The sequence below is a fragment of the Anopheles stephensi genome, chromosome 2 (assembly GCF_013141755.1).
Source record: "Anopheles stephensi strain Indian chromosome 2, UCI_ANSTEP_V1.0, whole genome shotgun sequence".
In the NCBI taxonomy this organism is placed as follows: Eukaryota; Metazoa; Arthropoda; class Insecta; order Diptera; family Culicidae; genus Anopheles; species Anopheles stephensi.
In genome coordinates, this window is record NC_050202.1 from 69,707,646 (window position 1) to 69,731,262 (window position 23,617).

At 44.1% G+C, this 23,617-nt stretch overlaps 1 protein-coding gene across 7 annotated transcripts in view; it reads right to left on the reverse strand.

The window, feature by feature from the left end:
* Positions 1-1,096: 1,096 nt before the first annotated feature.
* LOC118504564 (homeobox protein homothorax) overlaps positions 1,097-23,617 on the reverse strand; it is a 173,177-nt gene continuing 150,656 nt past the window's right edge. For 6 of the 7 annotated variants that reach the window (XM_036039176.1, XM_036039179.1, XM_036039177.1 and 3 more), the window contains 6 exons: positions 23,358-23,456; positions 17,075-17,223; positions 10,638-10,714; positions 7,490-7,548; positions 4,956-5,326; positions 1,097-4,869 (listed from right to left, as the gene is read on the reverse strand). In XM_036039176.1, coding sequence (XP_035895069.1) covers positions 5,154-5,326; positions 7,490-7,548; positions 10,638-10,714; positions 17,075-17,223; positions 23,358-23,456 — 557 coding nt within the window. In that variant the 3' untranslated portion in view covers positions 1,097-4,869; positions 4,956-5,153. The remainder of the gene's footprint in view (positions 4,870-4,955; positions 5,327-7,489; positions 7,549-10,637; positions 10,715-17,074; positions 17,224-23,357; positions 23,457-23,617) is intronic. The other variant, XM_036039180.1, reaches the window with a different exon arrangement.

Sequence of the window (23,617 nt, forward strand, 5' to 3'; positions counted from 1 at the left end):
AGAAAAAAGGTATTATCAGTATTAAATATCTGCTTACGCGTGTATATACGTGTGTTGGTTGGGGGGGGGGGGGGGGGGTGTATATGTATAGATTTTTAAATATATGTATATATGAACTTTTTGTGTTGCAATAAATTCTTAATCTCTCATGTACAAAAAAAGCCCAATCGTTAGTTTGTTTGTTAGCGAATTCGTATACTTCATTTGCGGTGCATCATCATCGTATAGTTTGAACCTAATCATCACAATGTGTATGATCGTGTTCCGTAGTGTTTTAAGGGTTGTTAAGTTTGGTTTTTTGTTTCTGTTTTTTTGACGACTTGTCAGCTCGATCGAGTACAACTCTTCAAGAAGAAGAGCTTTTAAGGGAAATGAAACTTTTGTACGCTTCGACCAAATTAGCGCTTGCAGCGTTACGATTCGTTACTGAAGAAGGAACCGAATAAAATGAAAGGAACTGGTTTTGCTTTTTTCTAAAATTTTCTTAAGTGCTTCTTAAAGTGTTTTCTGCATAGCACAAAGAACAAGTGTCTCCATGACTTTGTTGTTTTAAACATGGAGACACTAGCTTTATGATCTGCGACAAACTGTAAAAGCTAGTTGAAAGTATTGCAAACACAATTATAAAGTGTTTTTTTAAGTAAACAGTAAGACCTGCTTTTGTATACTTAATGAACCTGTTTGTATGTCACCGGATCTGCATCCTTACCCTCTTTTGCACATGATCAAACGTAGGTTCGATCATTACTTCGTACGTATTTGAACTGTTTCTAAAACGATCATCACAGTGCCACCTATCGTTATCGGTTGCTTCTTGGTACGATAGCGATTCTTTTCAGGTGTATAAAACTATCGTAAAAGAAACATAAAAAGTTTCCAACTTTAAATGATGATAGAAAACGTTAAATACATAATAAAATTAGATAAGTACAAACAAGTCAAGAAATTGATACATAGATTTATAAATGAGAAATTCTCTTACAGAAGAGGAAAAAATAGGATACTAAGGATAAGAAGGATACTTAACACTAAACATAAACCAAAAATAAGAAAATAACAAACAAAGACAAAAACAAAAAAAACCAAAAGCAAATCATAATGTTGAAAGGTTTTCTTTTTTATTTCAGCGATTTTGTGTTCGATATAGCTTTCTTTTGCTAACGCTTCCTGTTTCCTTCTTATGTATGGTTTTTCTTCTTCTTCGGATCATCTCTTTTTCTTCTTCTTCGGCATAATCATTTACTTACTAGCGTATTTGTTTTCGCTTAACCCTGCATCATCTACACGCATTTTATTTTTTTTGCTACGATTCGTTTTTGCAACTTCTCCGTTTTGCGGTTTGTACACGCACTCAGTGTTTTCTTTTTCACTATTTTCCGCTCAAGTTTTCCCACCATTTTCCGGTTACTATATTTACAGCACAAAACTTGATTTTTTTACACAGTCTGAAGCAAATGATTTTGTGTGGTTGATTGTGTGAAGGGTGTGTTCGAGCGTTTTTATATCGTTGTATTAATTCGCTGCTGTAACTGCGCTGGAAGTTGAAGTACTATTTTGCACTTTAACGACACTTTCTGTGAACAGCTTGAAGTTTGTTAGAAAACTGGGAACACTCTATTGTACATAGTACATTCGATTTCACACATAACACATCCACCGAAACATTGGATTTATAACCGAAGTACAGGAAAAGATAGCAGGTTGTGTCGAGTGAGCTGACGGGCTTAGGATAAAGAAATGATTAAACAGTTGACGAAAACAGAAGAAGAAGCGAAAAACAATCTAATCCGGAAAATGTGGGAAACTAACGACAAATTGAAACTAACAAGAAGTATTTACCGCTAGCAGTTAGCAATAATATTAATAATAATAATTTTCATAATAATAATAATAATAAATTGCTACAAACTAAAACTTTGCCTGTGGTGTGTTTGGTTGGCCTTAAGCAATTATTACACATTACAAACATTACACAAACAAAAAAACAGTAGCAGCAGCAGCTTTTTCCTTTCTTATTTTTACATGCTAAAAAAAACCCTATACTCTAAAATGCGGGATGCGCGAGATGAAGAAGAAAAAGATTGGTGGTGGCCTGTGGCGAGAGTTGGGGTTACGAAACCCACCGCCATTTTGCAGCTTGGTGTGTGCACTTGTATCGTCTAGTGTGTGTTGGTATTATTACTGGTTCTATTCTATTCTCTATTACAATCTCCTGTTTCCACTGGTTTTCCTTCGCGTTTTTTTAAACGAGGGCGCCATTTGCTAATTGTGTACTACCACCACGGCCATTTTGTGTGTGGTACAAACAATCAAATGTGTTTTTGTGTGAGATTTGAAAGCTTCGCTATTTAACTAAATGCTGTTTGAGCTTGCACAAGAGGATTGTAAAAACAAAAGAATTGCTTGTGTTTGTGTGTGTGTTTGAATGGATGAAACATGTGAAACTAATGCAAAAAACATAACTACTAACATGACAACTTGTTTGTTCACTTGTACATATTTCATCCAGCCCCATTCCTTGGCCGGTTTTCCCTTTTCGTTCTCCCTCTTTTTACCATTCTTGTGCATTCTTCTTTGTGGTGTTTTTGAGTGTGTGTGTGAGTTTTCTTTTGTTAACACACAATCCTCTTTTCCACCTTCATCTTGCTTCGATTGTTCCGCATCGCGCGTTGCTTGAATTTAATATAAATCGTACTTACATACACTTCTTTTCTCTTTCTCTCTTTCACTTACACACTGATCTTTTCCTTATCCATCTAAACGTTAACGAAAGGATACCATTCATAATCTCGTGTCTCGCGTTTTACATGATGTGTGAGTGTGTTCTAATGTGTGATTTTATGTGTACATGTTGTGTTTTTTTTTATCGATAATTAAATTCGTTGATGTCTCTCCCACTCTTGGTTGTTAGTGTACAACCCGATCTTCTGATCCTTGCCTAATGTACACGACCGGCCATTTTTTCCCCGTCCGGCTTTTACTGTTAGTGTTTTCAACTGTTGTCTGTCTGTGGTGTCTGTGTGTGATGAATAACATAATTAATTTTCACACCATACTTCATGCAACCAGTGCTTTCCCTGCTTCCCGAAATGAGGTTCGTGTGCGAAGAATCAAAAAACAATTTACCTAGCGACATCGTCTTGTTTATTGCTTTTTTGTTTGTATTTCCGCAAAAAAAGCAAAACAATTTTAAGCTAGAAAACATTTCCTCATTTAGTGTTTTGTTCTTGCCTTTAACTAGCTTTGATGTGCAATTTTGATACGGCAGAAAGCAAATGGCCATGAAGATCGGCCATCTTTTTAATGTTCCTTCTAAATCGCTTCCATCAAAGCGTCACGACGGTGTGCGTGAGATACTCACGATCCTTCTGCCGCAGGAAGTTGGGAACACGATAGAGCGTATGTAAGAGATGGTGTAGGTGAAGAGTGATCGCTCGTTTGCAATTTGTAGTAAGCACTTAATGCAAACCCCACTACACAACACTAGCAAATGTGGTGTGTCCTCACGATTTGGTAACATCCAAGTTTCCGTTGAAAAATGTGTCCTCTGTCAGTGGTGTGTGTGTTGCGTTCTTATCATGTGTGTTGTGTGGTTAATTAATTGCTAGATGCCAACATTAGGCGTAGGATTGCTATTTACACACGTTCGGTTGCTTTGTCCCGACACTAGGAGACTTCTAAATACATTCCCGTACGCCGTTCTCTCCTGTTTATCCTGTTTGATATTCACATTGTTTTGTATGTTAAAGTGCTTCTTTCTTCTCTACCTTGTTGTTGAGTGTTTTCTTCTCTGTTACGTGCTCGTAATATATTATTACCTAACCCCTTTTTCGTTTAACACCGATAGTCCGTATCTCGCTTACACTTTTCAATCACATGCGTTGTTTTGTTCTGCCGTTTTGTGTATGTTTCTACTTTACTTAACCGCTGTTAATCCCCTGCAGTCACTTTCACTTCTTGCGCGCACTGAGTTGTTTACAATAATGCTAACACAATTTCGTCTAATGGTAGTACAAATTAAATATCGCTTTTCTTTCACGTAAGCAACAACAGCACACGGTAAGCAAGTGGTAGGTAGTAGTAGTAGCAGCAGCAGCACTTACATCGTGTAACAGTTTCGACTACGGGGGTTGCCGGACACAGCAGGACACAGGTGGAAGTCCTGTTCTCCGGGAACTTGGCGTGAATTTGATGACGGAAACGGAACAAGCAAACTGTTGGCACTTTGAGTACACGAGTCAAAGATGATGCGCTGCCGATGATGATGATGATGATTTTTGAGATGAGCTTAAAGATACCTTGTTTCGCAGATGTAGCGATAACTATCTCTAAGGTGCACGCTGCTGCCGATGTCCCTTCACGTCACGTCATCGTGTTCCTTTGCTTCTTCCTGTCCATCCCAGCGAAATGAGATCGTACACACATGGTGTGTTGCTGCCACTGGCCACAGTTTTGTCCAATGTACTTGATCCGTCCTGCGCGTCTTAGGACTTGGGTTCGTCTCAAGCTGCACCGTGGTGTGCTGTATACGCGCAGGTGTACGCATTTTGTTCCTCTCGGCTAGTTTTTTTTTTTCTTTAAACGCTTTCTCTTTTTTTTGGTTACTTCAAATGGCCACGTTTTGCGTTGATGTTGATGCTGGTCAACGTCAACTACTGCACGTCACGATCCAACACCACACTTACTACTGGTTCCCCTTTCACTGTAGATCCATCTATGCTTCCCAACATACCCGTTGGCGCGGTGGGCGTTCGAGATGTGCTTTTTGTTCGAGTTCATGTGTGTGATAGTTTGGGTGGGTGGGTATGATTGTGTTTTTGAAGGAAGTTCCTATTCCTTAAGGGTATGCCATAAATGCATCGTTTTAGCCTAAAAGAATAAACCAATCAAATTTATTAGTTGTAGAATAACGAATACGTAACACCTCGCCGCCTATGGTTTGGTTTTGAAATTACCTTTGCATATGCACATCCTGTACGGTCCGATCGAGTATGAATCTTTCGACCGTTGCGTTGAGCTTGTTGCTGGCTTAAAGGCTGTCTCGGGGTGTGGTGGTTGGTTGGTTGGTGAACTGGCGCCACCATTATGGCGCCCCCGTCGGGATGATCGTAAGGTTCGTCCCCGATAGGGAAAGCCCGCTACCGGCTCTCATCTTACAGATGGTGCGGATAGTACTCGGCCGGTGGATAGTGGTAGCCCTGGTGGAACGCTGGATCGCCCGGTGCTCGGTGCATCATTTGTGCCTGTCCGTCCATCATGTAGCTCATCGCGTCCGGATAGCCGGCCGACGGGCCCGGGTGTGTGTACACTGAAATCGGAGAATATACTGGTCAAACCAAAAAGAAAAGAAGAAGAAGAAGAAGAAAAAGAACGAGCGTTCAGTTAACTTCAACAGTACCGGAACTGACTAAAAGGGTGAGGACAGTACTTGGGACTAGGGAGAAACACAAGAACTATATGTTAGTTGGTGTTTGAATGCATTGTATCTTGTCAAGTAGTTCACTTAGTGCTGTTTTATGATCGTGGTAAGTTTAGGCCGAAAAAGTTTGGGCATTCATTAGAGGATTTCAAAGGTTACAAGCTAAGCCTAAATTTTGTGAGATAGCTATCACACTAATGCCTATGATAGGCCGAGTGGCTCGCACTGAGAACAAGTGTTATATTCAGGCGAAGGACAAAAAGGCTAAAGACTACACCATCAACCATTACATCAGGACCATCAGATTGTTGGAAAAATGATTGGGTTATTGGAAAAAGGGATGTTGCAGCATCAAATTTGAATTTTCTAGCTCGATTTTTGAATATACTAACTACTAAAAACTTATTAAAACTTTAATACAAAGTTTTCATGCACTTTATCTTGATCAGATAGATTTTAGATTCAGATTTCAGCGATTGATCAGATTTGATCAAGTTTGCAGACTCCTTACGAATTCGGTACATTCTAGAATTTCAGTAGAGGTTATATGACGCTGATCTGGTCCGTCTAACTCTGACTCTGTATCTGTGGAATATGTCTTGTACTCCATTGCTAAATTGTTACTCCATAACTCCTACCTTAGCACAATTGCTAATGACAAATCATTTGCTCCTCCACATGTTGGTCTCCCAACGAAGAATTATAAACTAACTCTTCAAGAAAAAATCATAAAACGTTCAATGTTAACGAGTTTCAACCTCAGAATGCCTAAGGACTCAAGGATCTTGTTTTCGAAAAATCCAAACGAATAAGCTATTTCCCTCTCTTGCTCACGTGGACAACCGTAAATCAGCTATCCTGAACAACCAAATAAAGACATAAAAAACCCGTTCAGCATGGTGCTACCACCATCAGCATTGATGGAAATGTACGCCGGCGTACCAATTTCATTGTCGAGCAAAGGCTCATTGTCACATTAATTTAGACTTTTGCGAATGTGTCTGGGCGACTGACTGGTCGATGGTGCGTGTTTCTGGGGGTGTTGCGAGATAGATTTTCCATTTCACATTATTAACCCCAACCTCCGTCCGAGCTTCGGTACGCGATCCTTTCAGACTTCATGAATAATGGAAATGTCTCGCCCCGGGAACGGTAATTAAGGTCCCATCCTCCCCGGCTCCATCTTGGCCGAGTCGGGGGGATAGCAATACAAAACCTAGCGGTGGATTATCAAGGAACGATTTTGGGGAACGTTTTTGAATGAACGATTGTCTGAAAGTGCAAAAAAGGAGTTTCTCTCACCGATAACGACAATCTCCGCAACAAGCTTTAGCTGCGGGTTACGAAACGGAGACCGAGTTTCGCCAGGACCGTGTCCTTGAAGCTCGTAAATTAAAAGTGTTTCGATTTGCTGATCCTTCGACTTTCGACTTTGACTGATCCTTCGAAAATCGGTTTATCCGTTTCATTAGGCGCAATGATAAGGAAAGTGATAAATGAAGCAAACACGGTAAGTGCTTCGGATTGCTCGTGATGTATGGCAGAAATTAGAGTGCGCCTCAAGATATGTAAGCCAGTTAAAATTTGAATTTAGAATGATTTTCCTCTCGACTTCGTTACACATAAATAATTGCTCGGTATTCACACGAAAGAGTAAGTCAAGTACATATATACCATTCGTTTTTCTAGAATTCAAAGTCTTCATTGCTATCGTACTAGTACACTGATACAGATAGGGGGGGTTTTGGGATGGTTCGTGCTTGTGTGTTACAAACAAATGTAGCTTTCTTGTGATTATTGTGATTCTACACCGGGGAAAGCGAGATAGTACCGGAGTTTTTGGGGCAATCGGAAAAGCGGCTAGGGGGGAAAAAAAGAGGGCCAAGGCTTTGGCGAGATAAAATTGCGCTACTTCGCAATACAAACGTAAATACAATACACATTAACAACCATTAGCTACGCTACAGCGGATAAGGACAAACGGGTCGCTTGCTCGTGGTCTGATGCCGAGCGAAACGATACCGATGCCTCCCGGAAGCCCGGCGGCCATACTACTCCTCGGATACTAACCTGCTCGGTTGGACTGATCTATCATGGGTTGCACTATTCTGCGCCTCGCGTTGATAAACCTGCGGAGATAAAAGAAAGCAAAACGTCGGATGAGTACGGTGGAGGAGGTTCAGCCACACATAGAACAACAGAGAAAACAGCTAGCATCTAGCAGCATCGTTTCTGATAAAGGATAAGACAGGCGAAAAACCTCCCGGTCGCTCGAATGTACGCCCCGGGAACATCAGGGGGTTGAGTTTTTCGAGAAAATGGAACAAACACATTAATCAAGTGAAGTGAAATGATTAGAGTTGAACCGAACCGGGATGAAGGATATCGCGTCGTGTTTTTCCGGCCCCGGCCCAAGGACAACAACAACTGACAAGAAGGAGGGAAATTCGAGGTGGTGGTGCTCTGGGTTGGTTGCGAACGCTCGCGCGAGGTGATAAAACATTCAAAAGGGAAAAAGCCGTGTGACACACTCTGTGTGTTTTGTTGTAGGGTCGGGTCTCTGGGCTTGGTTGAGAGATCGACTCGCTCTTTTCGACCGTATCCGTCAGCTAACGGGGGGAGGGTTTGTTTTTTTCCACCACCTCCTGCTTCTTCTTCTTCTTCTGCTTGCTCGCTTCGACCAGAAAAGCGACAGGCGTGGTGAGAAGTGACGGGTGGACAGGAGAAAAAGGGAAAAGCGGGCGTACGTACTGATAAGAATCTGTAATTTCCAACCCAAAAATTTCCCAAAAAAGAGATTACTTCCTTCTCTTGCCGGTGGAATGGGGCTTGGGGACGCGGAGAGGTCTGGGGTTTTTCGGGGGAAAAGGCGTCCGTATTTCCGAAAGAATTCCATTCCCGAATTACACATCTTAACGGTTGGGCAGGGTGGCCATGGTGTGGTTGCGTTCCTATCGGTGCCAGATCAGCGGCACGAAACGTGCTGCCCAAAAACCATGTCCGGATGTCGGAGGCAGAAAGACGGAGGGAGAAGGGGTTCCAGGAGGACGAAGAAAGGGATTTTCCCCCAGCGAAAAACCCACGCGACGGCACGGGATGCGATTCCGGGATTGGATTGCACAGTTTATTTGATTTATGGAAATTAAACAATAATAAATCACCTCATCTAGTGATTGTAGAAGTTTGGTTTGGCATCCCGCGCTCCGCCACGCGTGACTTTACCCGGGGACCAAAGCGAAACGGAGGTTCCCTTGGCTTACTTTCATTTCCCTACCATCGCTACTAGTGCGCTACCTACTTGGTATGGGCAATTCTGGGAGATTGACCACAGTAGCAAGGGGCCAGAGGACGGCCGGTGGTATGGAATTCATTTTTGTTTAGATATTTGTTTGTGCAGCGTCGTAAGTTAAACATGAAAATTGCTTCTTCATCCGCATCGAAGGGTGACACACGTATGCACACACACACGGGGACAGAAGCAAATAGAGTGAAAGAAGTCCGAAAGAAAGTAACAAGAATTTGGTATGAATTTGAAATGACCCAGTAAAGGGCGACAGAGGACAGGATCTCAGGAGCACACAATATTGGGAGGGTCAACCTCGTGTGTGTGTGTGCGGTTTAATGGGGAAAATGATTGGTTCCCAATTCGATGGGACATGGCATGGCAAAATAAATGGTGTCCCGTCTTCTGTCCCAACAGGACAGGAAGGAGTTAGGCACAGTAGGGCAAACTATTCGAAACTAATGTGATGTCTGAGAACGGATGTTTTCTTTCACGTATCCCCATAAGCTTACTGCTAATATGTGGGATTTATTTATTCATGTATGCTGACGCACAAGAACGTCAGGGAATTTTAAGAAAAATAGAGACTCAATTTCCAATTGAGTAGAAGAAGTTAGTTTTAAGACAACTATTGAACAGTTTTAGCAAGAGCCATATTTTGGAGGAAATATAATTTCTATGCTTGAAATCATCGCTTAAGGAACGGTGTGAATTTGTAGTGTTTTGAAGACTTTAGAGAATAATTAGTTTATTTGCAGGAACATTGGAACATGTCGGGGTTGTTCGGGAATGTCGGTATTCCACACAAATATTCTTGTTCAATCGTCTGTTCTGTTTTCTTGATGCCTCGAAGAATTCCAATCCCAAATCTCCTAAGCTCTTTCTGATGAGATGTTTCCTGATCAAAAGTTCCGGATGTTTTCTGATCCAATTTAACTTGGACAAGTGAGATCCATGCTATGCTTGCTAATTACAGCGCACTCAGGAAGAATGATAGAGTTCAAAGAGTTAACAACATTCTTCTTAAAAACTTCTCTTGAAAGAATCTTCTGACTTGAAGTTTGCTTTATAGAATATACTTCTTGTTCTCATTAATCCTTGAATTTTAAATGCTCGGGGAAAACAAAAACCGAAGTTGTAAGCTGCATGTGACATATTGTCCCTGACAATTGTTTCACGCCTGCTTCGTATTTGTTTGCCGGGCGCGAATCAAACGTGTCCCTTCGTTGCGAGCCAGGTTTGGCAGGAATTCGGTAGGGTGATGACTGCTCAAGTATAGGCTAGATGGTACTAATCAACCTACAAACCGGTGGTAAAACCGTTCAAAAGAAGAAAACATCGTCCACGGTTTTGTGTGTAAAGTGACATTAAGGAGAAGCGTATGAATAGCAAACGGTTTTAACAATTGAACAATTACGCCATTCATACCGCGTCGAGATTATTGTACAGGCTCCCTAGCCCAGAAGGAATCAATCGCAAAACTTCACTCCACATATGTGCTGCTGGGTGCAGGTGAGCTGCTCGTGTGCCGCGTATATCCCTTTGAACTAGCGTTTGCGTGTGTGTGTGTGTATTTTGTGGGTAAACAACAAATTTGACTGCCACCTTCGTCATGCCGCATGGAAGGATTTGCCCTTTATTCCTTTAATTTTCCCTCCACTGACTAAATAGAGCTGCAAATCTCTTCCTCCTCTCCACTCTTGGTTAGGTGAGCGCTCAGGGATTTAGGACGGCGAATCAACGATCACCAGCAGGCTTTGCATGGAAAAAAGGGGTTAACGAGAGAAACAACGATTCTCTCGCCCACGAACGAAAACCCTTGAGAGGAAGGTTTTCTGTCGAATTGTTTCCGCCCAGGGTCCTGGAGTGGTGCTCTGTGGAAAGCCGTACCGTGTGTGTCTGTGTGTTTGTAGCGTATGGGGAAAAAACACTTACCAGTTATTAACTTGCAATATCGTCAGCCCCGTGTCTTGTGCTAGCTGCTTTTTCTGGTCCTCCGATGGGTAGGGATGCTGCGGTGAGAAAGAAAAACAAAAATGAAATCAGTTCTCGGTGAAGAAATCGTGTAGTGTGTTTGTATAGCAATGCAAAGTATGTTTTTGCCAGCAACCAATAACAACAACAGAATTCAAGTGCCACTTTTGCCACGACGACCCTTCCCGATTAAACGGGAACACGAGGTACGTCTAGCATATGTATGCTAGAACCGTAGAACACGGTGAGAGAGCCCCTGCCTCGGAGCTGAGGACTGATCTCTTTTGGATTGTTTGTTAATTAAAATCTGAGAGCTCGATTAGGGAGGCGATTGGCGGGGCACGTATTGGTGTTTTAGTGGCGGCACGAGTAAGGTCTTATTTGATCGTTTGCTCTTATTGTTGATAGCGTGATAGTGTGTCGGAAAATTTGTATATTAAGCATCGGTGGGGAGAGTCGTTAGGAAGTTTTGTCTAGAAGTGTTTGGAAAGAGCTTACGTTGTTGGTGATTATTCCAATAATTATTAGCTAATTTTTAACACATCTTTGGAACTTGCGGCGAAGTCACTTCAAACTTGTGACAGTTAGACTAGCGTTTTGGGATCTTTGAGAACCGATAGAGTAGCTCATATTACAAGCGACTGAGCAATTTCTTTACGTAAAGCGATCGATCAGGATAAAATATCTCCCAAATAAACGTCACATTTAAACTAAATATGGAGGCATTAAATAATCCCAAAGAGGAGATACAATTTTTGACTTTATCACCAAACCAAATTCCTGGGCAATATAAAGAGATACAGAACACAGGTGTTCAAGCTCAGACTAAGGTCCATGAAGCTAAGCTGAAGAGGGGCCTCCATCAAATGTCATAAGCACCGTTCATTCGTTCACAGGACCTACTATCATAACTACCTGTAAATCAAGTCAAGGAACGTAGAAATGGTCGACCAAGACCTCTTGGTATTATAGTGCTTATGAAGAAAAAGACTTGCTGAGCCAGATAGTTTCACAAAGTACTGGGCAACAAAATCTTTCTTTGAGCAAAACTTTATCAGGCGATTAGACTAAATGTCATCAGAAAGCCTTGACTTTTTTCAGAAGGATTATTATTTAGGTCCTTGGGAACATTAATATGTTGTACAGAACTGACCAATAAAATCTAGGATGTGTTGCTCCATTGAGCCTTCTTTGCTTCCACTTCAATTTTTCCACAAGTTATAGAGCAATTTCTACTCCCTTTTACGCTCACAAGATCATCCAATTTGATTTTGATGAATCAATTAATAATATTCAAAAAGTGTACAATCTTCTGGTGATCCTGCCTGTTACACGCAGCGTTGCTGTGCATTCGTGCAGTGTGTACCCGCAGTGTTGAACATTTTTGTTCAGGGTCACTTACTACAAGGACTGCGCCGACCAGCGCCGACAAGCCGACCAACCCACGTACTTTACCGGCGCAACCTGACGCCGGTATCGGCATCGGGTCCCACATTAACATGTAGAAACCACTCGCCTCCCACAAAAAACAAAACAAGAAAAAATCATGTACACCACGTTCACCAGGAGACTTGCCGCGTGTGTGCATCAGTGCGCCCCCATCACGATCGCCCTGGGAAAAGAAGATCCGGGAGTGCGACAATCGCGAATGGCAAATTTTTCACTCCCCCCCATTCAGCTACTTGCCAACCAACGGTCGAATCGAAGGGAAGATAGCTGGAGAAAGGAGTGGAGTTGGTGGAGTAGGAGGCGGAAAAGCGAGGGGAAAAATTATCTTATCCTTCCACGTGAATGTCAATACGGACTGACAAATATTTTTAGACATTTATATTTATGTAATGCAAATTATTGCCCATGTATATGCATATAAAATACGAAAAATGCTCTTAAATCAGTCCTTATTCCAGCGCGCGATTCCAGCCTTTCGTTGCGGATTTTCTTCACCGGTTGTTTTTTTTTCGACCTTTGGGCCAGCGAGAGGAACGCGAACGTTCGAAAGCCGCATGTTCGTGTGTTCTCGAACGCCGGTCATTGATATTCCATGGCGGGAATGCATAAGAAAAAAGGCTGCATCTTCGTCTGGGGCCGTGCCCGCCAGGGTTCAAGCGCCCCGGCATGGGGAAGGGGCTGCCTCTCTGTTGGGGTTTTGTTTTATTTCACTTTTGCTGCAACCGGATCAGCAGCAGCGAGCCTTTCCCGCTGAACTCGCGTTTGTATTTTAATCCGTACACGGGACGGTCTTCTCGACGGCAGCAGCACCCGTCGAAGACCTTCGAGGCCATCCTTCATCCCCCGTGGGGCCTAATGGCCCCGAGGGTGTGTGTCGGTTGGGAGGGGGGGGGGACCTTCCCGTTTGGGGGAAGCGCGAGTACCGTATTACTACGACTATTAGTCGATTGGTGATTGTTTCTCCCTTCTTTGCTGGTTCTTTTTTTTGCAGCGTGCACTCTGACGGTTCAAGAATGAACTTGCAACTTGCTCTGTACGCAGTAACGCATCGCGGTGCACTGCTTGTTTTTAATGCACTTTCTGCGGAGAGGGGGGGGGGGGGTTGAATGGGTGGCGTTGGCGTGTGCATAAAGTGCAACAGCTTTTAGCTGAACCGTCGGTTGCCGGTTCGGGCTTTTCGTGTTCTTTGTGTCTTCGGCCGTTCTGTGCGCAACAACAAATCAACTCTGCCAGCACCGTGGGGTAAAGGGAATAGAAGTGCTGAAGCACTGGTGGAATGGCATAATGCATTTACCATGAGTATGCATGCGAATTGCAGAAGGACAATTGCATGCGGCACCATATGCATCGCCGTTTTGTGGACCCGGAATGAATGGCGGTTTTCAACGATTGGTTCCGCGTTGCAAGGTGTAGAGCGAGAGTGATCGATCGAATCGAACGATCAATCGTGTATTGATGTGTGAGTCATTGTGCGTTTACGCTTCACGGCACAATGGTTTTTGGAACACACGGGGGGGGAAAAAGCAAACCCTTCTCTTCTCTCCGTTCCACTTCCCATTCCGCACCCTCATCCAAAAGGCCCGGCGTCAAGATCTACGTGGCGCGAAGGCCGATCGTTGGATTAATGTCAAATGTTTCAATTTAATGTAAAGTAGTAAAAATTAGGTTCCCCAAACGAAGAGGTAAGAAGAGGGAATTGGGAAAAACGAAGAGAAGAAATAAAACAAAAAAGAACCCCGCGTTGATCGCCAAATCGATCGATCGTTCCGGCAATGAAAATGCAATAAAACCGATCATCGGACTCGTCAGGGAACGTCAGGAACTTGGCTGGGGAGTTGAATGGGGGAAAAAAACCCATAAAAAGCATATCTCGATAGAGAACATGAGTAAGAGTAAGAGAGCTACAATGTGTGTGTGTGTTTGAGGGTGGTAAATTTTTTTCCCCCTAAGGAGATAATGTTTATGATCATAAACGAATGATCGGGTCAGCAGCAGCATGTGGCGTACGAGAGCGCGCGCACGCGAGTTTTTCGCTTTTGTTTTAATTCCCACTCGTGAAAATGTGTGCCGACCGGAACCGATATTCGTAAAAAGAGGCATATATTAATATCACACAAAACCGATATCGATCAATCGTGGTGCCACAGCCGGCACATTTTTTGGATGACATCCATCGATCGGGTCGATGCAGCAGAGTGATCGCGCACATGTCGGCCGCCATTGCTCCACAGAGAAAAAAAACCCGGGACCCCGGGAATGGATGAAATTTATTACACTTTTACGACTCTTAAGTTATGAGCCGAATGATTTATTTAACAGTGAACCACGGTGGAAGTAGTATAGAATGAAAAAGTCAAACGAATAGAAGAAAAAGGCGGGAAACAAGACAAGACAACATCAGCAACAACACTACTTGGCATACCCGAACGATTTAATTAGCAAACAAGGTCTACTTTCTTGCCCTCCCTTCCCGACTCTTGTCATCGTCGAGAGGCGGGTGTGTGTGTGTGGATGACACGGGGGACACCGGAGGTCCACGGGTATTTGGACGAAAACAAAACACCCGTCAAAGTCCTATTACCGAAGCAAAGTGTGAACAAATGCCTAGATGATGTGCTGTTGGAATAAATTTGCATTATTGCATTTCATATGCTTGTTCGGGTGGTTTGGTACAGGGGCTTGGCACAAGTACTGCTTCTACTATTGCTCCCGCCCGAGGGGCTGATGCTCGGGGCCAGGGGAGGACAGGCATTTCTTCGAGAAGTCGTCTGCCGTGTGTATTATTATTTGTTCGGGTGGATGTGGATTTTTGATGCTCTTTTTGATCCTTTTATTGTTCGCTCTGTTCGCATCCGATCATTTGCTGTGCTGTGTGATTTGCGTAACCCAGAGTTTTCGAGAGAGTGAAGATGACCGGAGGTCAGTTCGATAGAACCCATCACTGCATGCTTCTAGAATTCGCATAGGAGATTTCCGTATAAGTGCGTGTGTGATTTAGACGAATAATCCAACTGCTGCTGCTGCTCATGCTATGCGTAATGCATGTATGCGTGTGTGTGTGTGTGTGTGTATCCGTATGGGAGCCCTTTTTCCATTGCAGCATTGTGTGTGACGCAAACCAACCTAAGGCATCGTGCTAGGTCTCGTGTGTGAGCGTGTAGTTGATTGTGGCGTAATCTATTCCACCCCTTGATACAAATCGATTGATCGATTGGCTCTAGACGAGAGTGGAGTTCTTTGTTGGAGGGAAAACTTTCTTTCCTCCTTCCTTCCTTGGCTTGACTAGCATTAGCGAAATGTTTTTCAAGTGTCGATTGCGCGTATCCTTGCAGTAGTGCCACTTCGTGCGGGTGCTGCCAACTCGCACGAATGCAGCATCTCCCGGTAGCTTCCGGTTTTTGGGCTAGGGCAGCCGTCCCTTTCATCCGTTGGCAACTCTCGCCAGCGTAGATTGTCACGGGTCAATTCCGAGTACATTTATAACTGTCACCGTGAGAGCCGAACTGGGACGAAACGCATCAGGGAAATTGAAACGCATCACTTGAGCGATAGCGATGCGAACGAGATATCAGGGATGTAGCAGAGGGCGCGTGAAAGGATGCTTTTTTTTTTCTAAAGGGAGGGTTTTAGTTGGATGAAAAGCGTAAGAAATTTCGATTCAAAACAAGCACTGCTTACCATTTGCAGTGTGACAGTTTTGGAGGACTCATGGCATAATAGTTTTCCGTAAAAGAGCATCTATGTCTATATTCTATCTATATTGCTTGATAAATATCGTCTATATACAGAAAAGTAGAGGATGTTAAAGAAGATCGCAGATATTCGTATTGAATGTATCCTAAGATAACCCAGGATTTCGTCTATACTTCAACATCACTGTAAAATGTATGTATAAATATCTGCAATCATGTTTTGCAATAGCAATGCACAAAAGACAAAATAAATTAGATCATCTGAAGTATGAGGTGTTTATAGGCCGTATCTCACCATGCAATGCATCTTGAGTGATCTTGAACATGGATTCTAGAAGCTCCCTTGAAACTCTTCACAGTTCAGGAGTTTCTGAATAAACTTATTATGTTTGAACTATATGTGCGATTCTTTTCAAGAAGTGACACATCTACACTCCACTTTACTTTCCTCTTCTTTAAGTTGAAGTCATGATGACTGGCCTTAACTATTTTGCATTGAAATATTTCATCACCGCTAAACTAGAATTGTTTTGTTAGGTCCAAAATTGCCGAAGAAGAATTTTTTTCTACTTGAACCACCTGTATTATTGACAATAATTCCTTTTTTGAATAATAATGTCACTTCAAAAATCCTTTTATTTGCTATTCTTATAGCCTCTTACAACACTTCCTTACCCTACGCTGATACTACTGTTTTTTTGGCTCATTTTCGTCATGTCCTTTCGCTCGTAAAGTGCACATAAAATCCATTTACACAGCTTTAAATGCCCAATCTCAATAGTAATCTTAGTGTCGTCCCGGCGGATGGGAATCATTTATATCAGTTTGTAAAATGCATAAAAAGTACATCTATCTCGCGCCTGCTCTCTAACAAGTCGACACGGTGAATCAAACTTGCAGGGGCCGAGTACATGATGCCGGTCTGGCAAAAGGAAAAAACCCTGGGAGGCGGGTATCGATTATCCACCAAGAAAAGCTGGTCGTTATCGAGATGCTTCAATTACAGCAAAACGGGGGGGGGGGGGCCTTAATGGGCCATCGAGTGTACAAAAGGCTGCATGACCTCTCCCTCGGCAAGCAAATGGGGGAAATTGCAGTGTTAAGGTAAAGCCCCAGCAATAGACAACGATCTAGATTGAACCATCCTGTAATACTATGTCTCGATGCTTTTCCTTGTGCGTTTTAGAGTGAAGGCAGCAAGACAAAAAAAATGTATTCAAGACGCAACGACGGTTAGACGAGGCATCTTAGGCTTACCGTTAGGTGCTGGAACAGCCACGCCCGCAGAATGTTCGTGGCCACCTTCGGGAAGATCCCCCGCTTCTTTTGGTTTTTCTTGCCGCTCGTATCGTCATCCTCCTCGCCGGTACCCTCGCCACTGCCGATGCTCGTATTGCTGGCATCACCTGAAAACGGGGGGAAAATAAAAGAGAAAAATTTAAGTAAAACGAATCATTGTTAATATGGAAGTGGAGAGTTTGCTCTTTGTTTCTGCTTCTTTGTGGTATCTCACGGACAGGCGTGAGGAAAAATGTGTGGAAAATCGGCCAATAAAATGTGTTAAATATGCTGTTCGCTTTCCCTGCGATTTGCAGCTTTTGCAAACGATGAGAAGAGAGGTTCTCGCGTTAAAAAAAAGCTAGCCGGAGACTGTTAACTGGAGAGTGCCCGGGGAAGTCAATGTTACTTGAGAAGCATAAACCAAAAAAAAAAATGTTCAAAAATTCCCATGAAAACGGAAGCCCATGACGGAGACGGTTAGTGCTGGCTGAGTGATATAAAGATTATTAACTATGAAACTTATGTTTATGGGCTTCGTTGTTGGTATCGGGTCAGGGCAGGGCGTCCGTCTTGAAGCTGGGAGGTAGAAGTCCAAAGTCCGTAGAGTGGATGCGAAAGGAGGACGTGATGCTTTTAATACGCATCAGTAAGTAATGGTGTGAATTTGACAGTCCCTGGTGGCGAGTTTAGAGGGATGGAAATAGTTGTGCGAGAAAGCTAAATGGTATCCACCACAAAATCGCCAACGTTTCTTCCTGATCAAGTAGCAAATAATAGTGAAAAAAAAGAACTCCCTTTTTCCGTAGACATCCTTAACCTGAAGTTACTCACTGTGATCTAGAAGAAAAGGGCACATCACCAAGGGCCCGTTTTGGATGTAATTTGTTTCATTTCAATTTACTGCCGACCTGGCACTGGTCTGTAAAAGCGCACCATCACCATTAGTCAGCTAGGACTCTCCCACACGGCCCCAAGATGTGATGTCCGAACGCGCACATGAGGGTTTTCTGAAGCGTTTCTCATACGTGTTCTTCTCCAGGGCTCTTTTTTGGCAAAATATTGGCGTTGGAACTCTGGACTCCAAGGGTGGCGCTGGTGTGTGGAGTAGTGGTGTGGGACCTGGGTCACTCCAGGGACGGAGTTTTATCGGACATGGGAAGTTAATGGGGTGATCGAACGGTGGGAATTTGCCACGCAGACTGACTCCCATCCCCCCCATCCATGCCCACTTGGATAATCAACCGTGAAACGTGAATCAAACGCATATATTTTAACATATTGCTTTCCGATCGCGTCCGATGCCCAAAATCGGTCGCTTAAATGCAAAACTTGACTCTCTCGCCCGGTGTGTTATTGTGTAGATTGTGTCTTTGGAACTCTTGTGCGGTTCTGTCCTCTCGTTTCTCCTTCTTTCTCCTCCTACCCACGAGTCGGGCCTCTTGGGTCGGTGTTATTAATGTGACGTTCGGTTTGATAAGCATGGCGGGCGGCAAGCCGGTTGGGTCCCCCGTACTACTTTTGTGCCGATCGAATTTCAAACTTCGATCGGCTGGTTGCACCCACGGTGGGGGGTGATGATGCATCCGCGCCCGGTCTGTGGACCATATGTCGGGAACACTGTAAATGCATTTCGACGCCGCAAATCAGCTTAAATTTATCTTTTAAATTTATTCCATCCACAAATGGTTGGATGGATGCGTTTGTTTGCGAATCGAAGCCTGGTGGCGTCTCGGGAAAATTAGTGTTGGAATCGGTTCGGGAATTTGCTCGCCCGGCCGCAATCCGCAACATTTAATTCGTGCCAGCAAAGTTTTGCTGGTCGAGGGAAAAGAAAGTGCCCGGGAAGAAGGTGGGTGCTTGTGGTGTGGTCCCGGGATGATTAGATAATTCCTTTTAAACGGTGTGATCAGTGAGCATATTTTTGATTTGAAAGAGTTATGCAAATTAAATGCTGTAGACCCCCCTCTCTTGTGAAATGTTTTCGATCGCAAGACGAGAAGGAAAAAATGCGATTCACCAACTATTCACTCATAATTGGAATCAGATTTATACAGCTAAAAGGTTTTTGGGCAGGGTAGGAAGAACTCATTACCATGAAGAAGACCTCTGGACAGGACATGTTTTTTTGTTGTGTGCTATGTCTCCTATCGCGCCAAGAAAAAAAAACCTGAAAAAGATCGATCGACTGTTGTTCGTGATTTAAAGTTGAAGGTGAAGAACAGTCGGCGCTTCATCGCTCGTAGTCGTAGATATTTAATTTAAAAATCTTTAACTGGCGTTGTTTTTTTTCCTCTCTTTTGTTTGTTGTTTTCTAACGCTGAACGTTACTTAAATCCCAAGAAATCCTAACCAATAATGTAGAAGGCAGAAAAAAAAACAGACTCAAAGTTCAGTCTATGGTAAATCTGACTTTGGTCGACCGAGGTTGGATCGAGAGGTTGCCTTGGGCAGCATAATGTTTCCTTTTTATCCTGCAATCCGGTCGGCTGGTTCGGCTCACTTTGTCCGAGCATCAGCTAAGATGGGTCCGGTTTTCAGGCAGGGAGTCTCCGACCATCTGTCCTTCCCTTTCCCGCCCCCGTCAGCGCGAGGTTCGCTTCATTTATTCAAATTTAAACGCGATTCAATCATCTCATCACGGGCCGAGTGCGGTCACGGTTGGGTGCTTTTTTGATTTCTCATCCCATTTTTGTGAATTGTTTCGTCAAAAACTGACTTTATTTTATTCCACAGCCCCGCACTGTGTTGTATTTGCTGTTGCTGCTGCTGCTGTTGGTTTCATTCTTCTCGTCTTGTAGTCTGAAGCCTCTAAAGACGGCGGATGCTATCGTGGGGGTAGTAACCATGGAGGGTGAGTTTTTTTCCTGTTTCTTTGCTGCGTACAAGACAACAACAAAAAAAAAAACCTTTCGGGACGCTTTTGGTTTCTCAAACTTTCGTCTCACGGTTTTTTGGCCGGTTTCTGGCCCGGTTCTTGCGGTGGTGGCTCACCTACACGTTTGACAGAATGTAAAGAAGCTGACCACCTCGTTCTACCTTACTCCCCCCTCCCGAATATCGTCAGGGCGAGCGAGGATTGCTTTTGAAACCCAAAAGTATATGAAGGAAGTCGGCAGCAAAAAAAAACGAACCTCAGCAAGACTCAAAAACGCGCGGGACCCCAAACAATCGCGTTGGATTTGGTTGGGAGAATTCAAAATAACGAAATAACGGAGGAAGCGAGAAACCTGTGCGCGCAACCGCTTAAGCGTCGTCTGTCTGTCAAATATATTAAATACATTTCAGACTACCCCCAAGAGCACTACACCCCAGGACGGAGCGAGATATCCTTCGCAGCTCCCGATCGCCACAAATTGATGGTATCGTCCCCAATGGCACAGAGCGCGGGGTCCACGACGATGCTCGCGCACAGATATCTTCCCCGTTTTGGTGGGATTGTTTCTTCGCATTCTTTACACACTGCACCTATACGGTCGAGAAGCTGCCGTTAATCCAGTGCGTCGTTGTCGTCTTACAAATCTACCTTCTGGCACGATTCTGGACGGAAAATTGAAACCTGCCTCAAAAATCGAATCCATACCAAGAATGTCTTTTCCCTACGGTTGGACCTCCCTGCTCCGCCCGTGTCTCTTCATCCCTAATAAAATGATTTGTAATATTCTTCGCCTTCATCTTCAACTTTACCAGCCTGAGCGGTGTACAATGGAATGCACACCGGTTTGAGGGACCTGCAAGCTTGAGGACCTGTTGGGTCAGGAGAGATAGTGCGAAGAGAGGTACCGCGGGATGGGATGCCCAGTTCTCGTCCCTAGGTACGGTCCTTTCAACGAGCGAGCTGGGAAAGTGTTCAAACAAATATGTATTCAAATCAAGAGATGGATCAAAGTTGATCTCCATTTCGGAACGCTGTTCGGGATTGGAGAAACAAACTGGCAGAACGCGCCAAAGAAGATCACCTTTAGAATGGGAGAACGAAGTAAAGAATCCAACAAGCATACACACACACACACGCATGCATATCTTGGGAGTAAGAACGGGCAACCATCTGAAGAAACCCCAAACCAGATAACTGCATGAAAACGCGTATTGGTTGCCTTGGATCTCAAAACGCCGAACGCGCACCGCGAGAATCTCGATCGATTCTTTCGGGACACAGGAACCTTGCTGGCGTTGCAGGAATCGGGAAGGGATGGGAAGCAAAATAAATGTCTCGGTTAATCTTCCAAGGTCCGTTTTTCGAGCCCGCGCATACGTACGATAAACGATAACCAATGAATCTCTCTCATCAGCGTCAGTGTTTCTTGTTGTTGTTTTTTTTCTCTGGCTCGTCCCTGGTATCGGTTGGATTGAAATTTTTCACTCATTTTGTTTCTTTCGATTTCTTTTGACCAAGTCGTTTTACGCTTTGTTCTATTTTACTTTACGCGATGGTGCTGCTGCCCGCGTTATTCTTTCCATTCGCCCGTTTTTTCCACTTGTTTTCACGGTTTGGTGCGTGTGTGCGTTTAAATCTTTTTTCTTCCCTGCTCGCTTTTATCTGATTATTTCACTACTCATTTTGTGTGATGTTCATCGGACACGTTCGCTGTGTCTTTTGAGCCTTTTTTTTGGTTTATGCGATCGCGATCACCAAAACCTGCACACAGCGCTCTATCGATCGTATTCAAAACTGGGGGTTTGCGTTTAGTTGCTAGGAAAGAGAGAGAGAGACGGAAAAAGGGTTCTCCGGTTCCAATTTATGAGTCTATGATAATGTTGACAATATCCCACTGTGTTTTGCTGCTCTCTCGGTTAAATGATCCAAAATTAGATAATAGTGATCAGATAATCGGTGAACGTTTGGAAGTAATAATTCTTTCCCAAAGATGGTATTTTAACGAATTAAATTGTCTAAAAATAGACCCGACCTTACGCACAATGCCAATCCACAATATCAACACGCGGGCCGGACAAGTTTGCCACCGTGCGCTAAATTATTATTGTGCACTCATCATCCGTGTAATGGTTTTATTTGCTATCACCGTGCAACATCTTGCATAACCACCAGGCGCAGCATGTTCAAGCCGGCTGACTGGTAGGTCGCGTTTCCTGTACAATAAAGGCAACGAAAAAAAAGCCTGGAAAAACACGAACCGGAACGCCGGGCCCAGGAACAATCCACAACCCCCGAAACGACCGCCAAAAAACTTACCAACAATACTTCCTGACTTTGAAATCCTGTCAGTCACAGCCAACTGATGGCCGCCCGGCCCGGCGGCATCATGATTGGTCCTGGCCATCCGGGGCGCGAAATTACCCGTAGTCGTCCCGCAGGAAACAACTGTAGTGTCGCGGTCACCTCTGTAGCGCCATTTGTAAAAGAATCCTGCCCTTAGAATGGTGCTTAATGCGCACCCCTTCTGGGCCATTCTTAAGCGCAAATAGCAAAACCGATGGTCCAGAGCAAGAAAACCTTTGCCCATTCCGCGCGCAAGGGTAAATAAGAACAGAAATCGCCGTTTAGCGAATTCGATCGGTATTTTTTCCGACTAGAGGGAGAATGCTTGTTTCGAGAGGCTATTATCGGGCGTAAAAATGAGAAAAAGGATATTGCGGCGGTGGTGAACACACGACACACGAGGGGCCGGGGAGTGAACCATACGTAAGTAATTTCTCAACCACCCTCGCTGTAACATGTCAATTTCAGACGTTCGTGTGCAGATGACGGATGCAGACGACGAGTGCGCGGCCACCGTCAACCGTTTAGTCCTGCCGCTGTACGAACAAAAGGAGGATGCAAACGTGGGGGGAGGTCTTTCCCTCGGGGTGGAAAACTCCTACGTGCCGGGGAAAACGACCGGGACCGTATCCAGTGCGACCATTGCTTCATTTTGCTCTGTCGCTGCTTTGTGGAGGATCTCATTTTACTTTTCCTGGACCTTTTATTGAGGGGCCTGTCGGGAGGATGGACAGACGGGGATGTAGACACGTGCAGGCCGTGCACGGTTAGTCCTCTGTACGTCTGCAGCAAGGTATGTGACAGATACGCACATGTATAGCAACGAGGCGTTTACGGCCACGTTTTTTTTGTGTTATGCCCGTAGGCGCTCCAAACTCGGTAAGGATAAGGGTATGTGTAAGGCATATACTTCACACCGGGGTGTGGGAGAGTTAGTGTAGGATAAGTACACTATCATCATTGTCATCGGGCAGCAAGGACCAGGACACACACAGCAGTATACAGTTAGGACATGGGCACAAAATCTTCGGACACACTTACCTGGGCTGCCGAGGAAGACTGAAGAGTACAGGACACGCCGGGACTGATCGACTCGGGCGTCGGATGGCGATGACCATTCTCGCCTCGAACACCATCGACCTGTGGAACGAGACAGTGGAAAAGAACACATACACGTAGAGTTAGAGAGATGAAAAGATCAGTATCAGGTATTGGATGTAAAGGGTAGTACACGTGTACGTGCGCGTAGGCCACTACAGTACGGACGTTTTGTTGTCCCATCGCCCTGGTTTGGCATGATT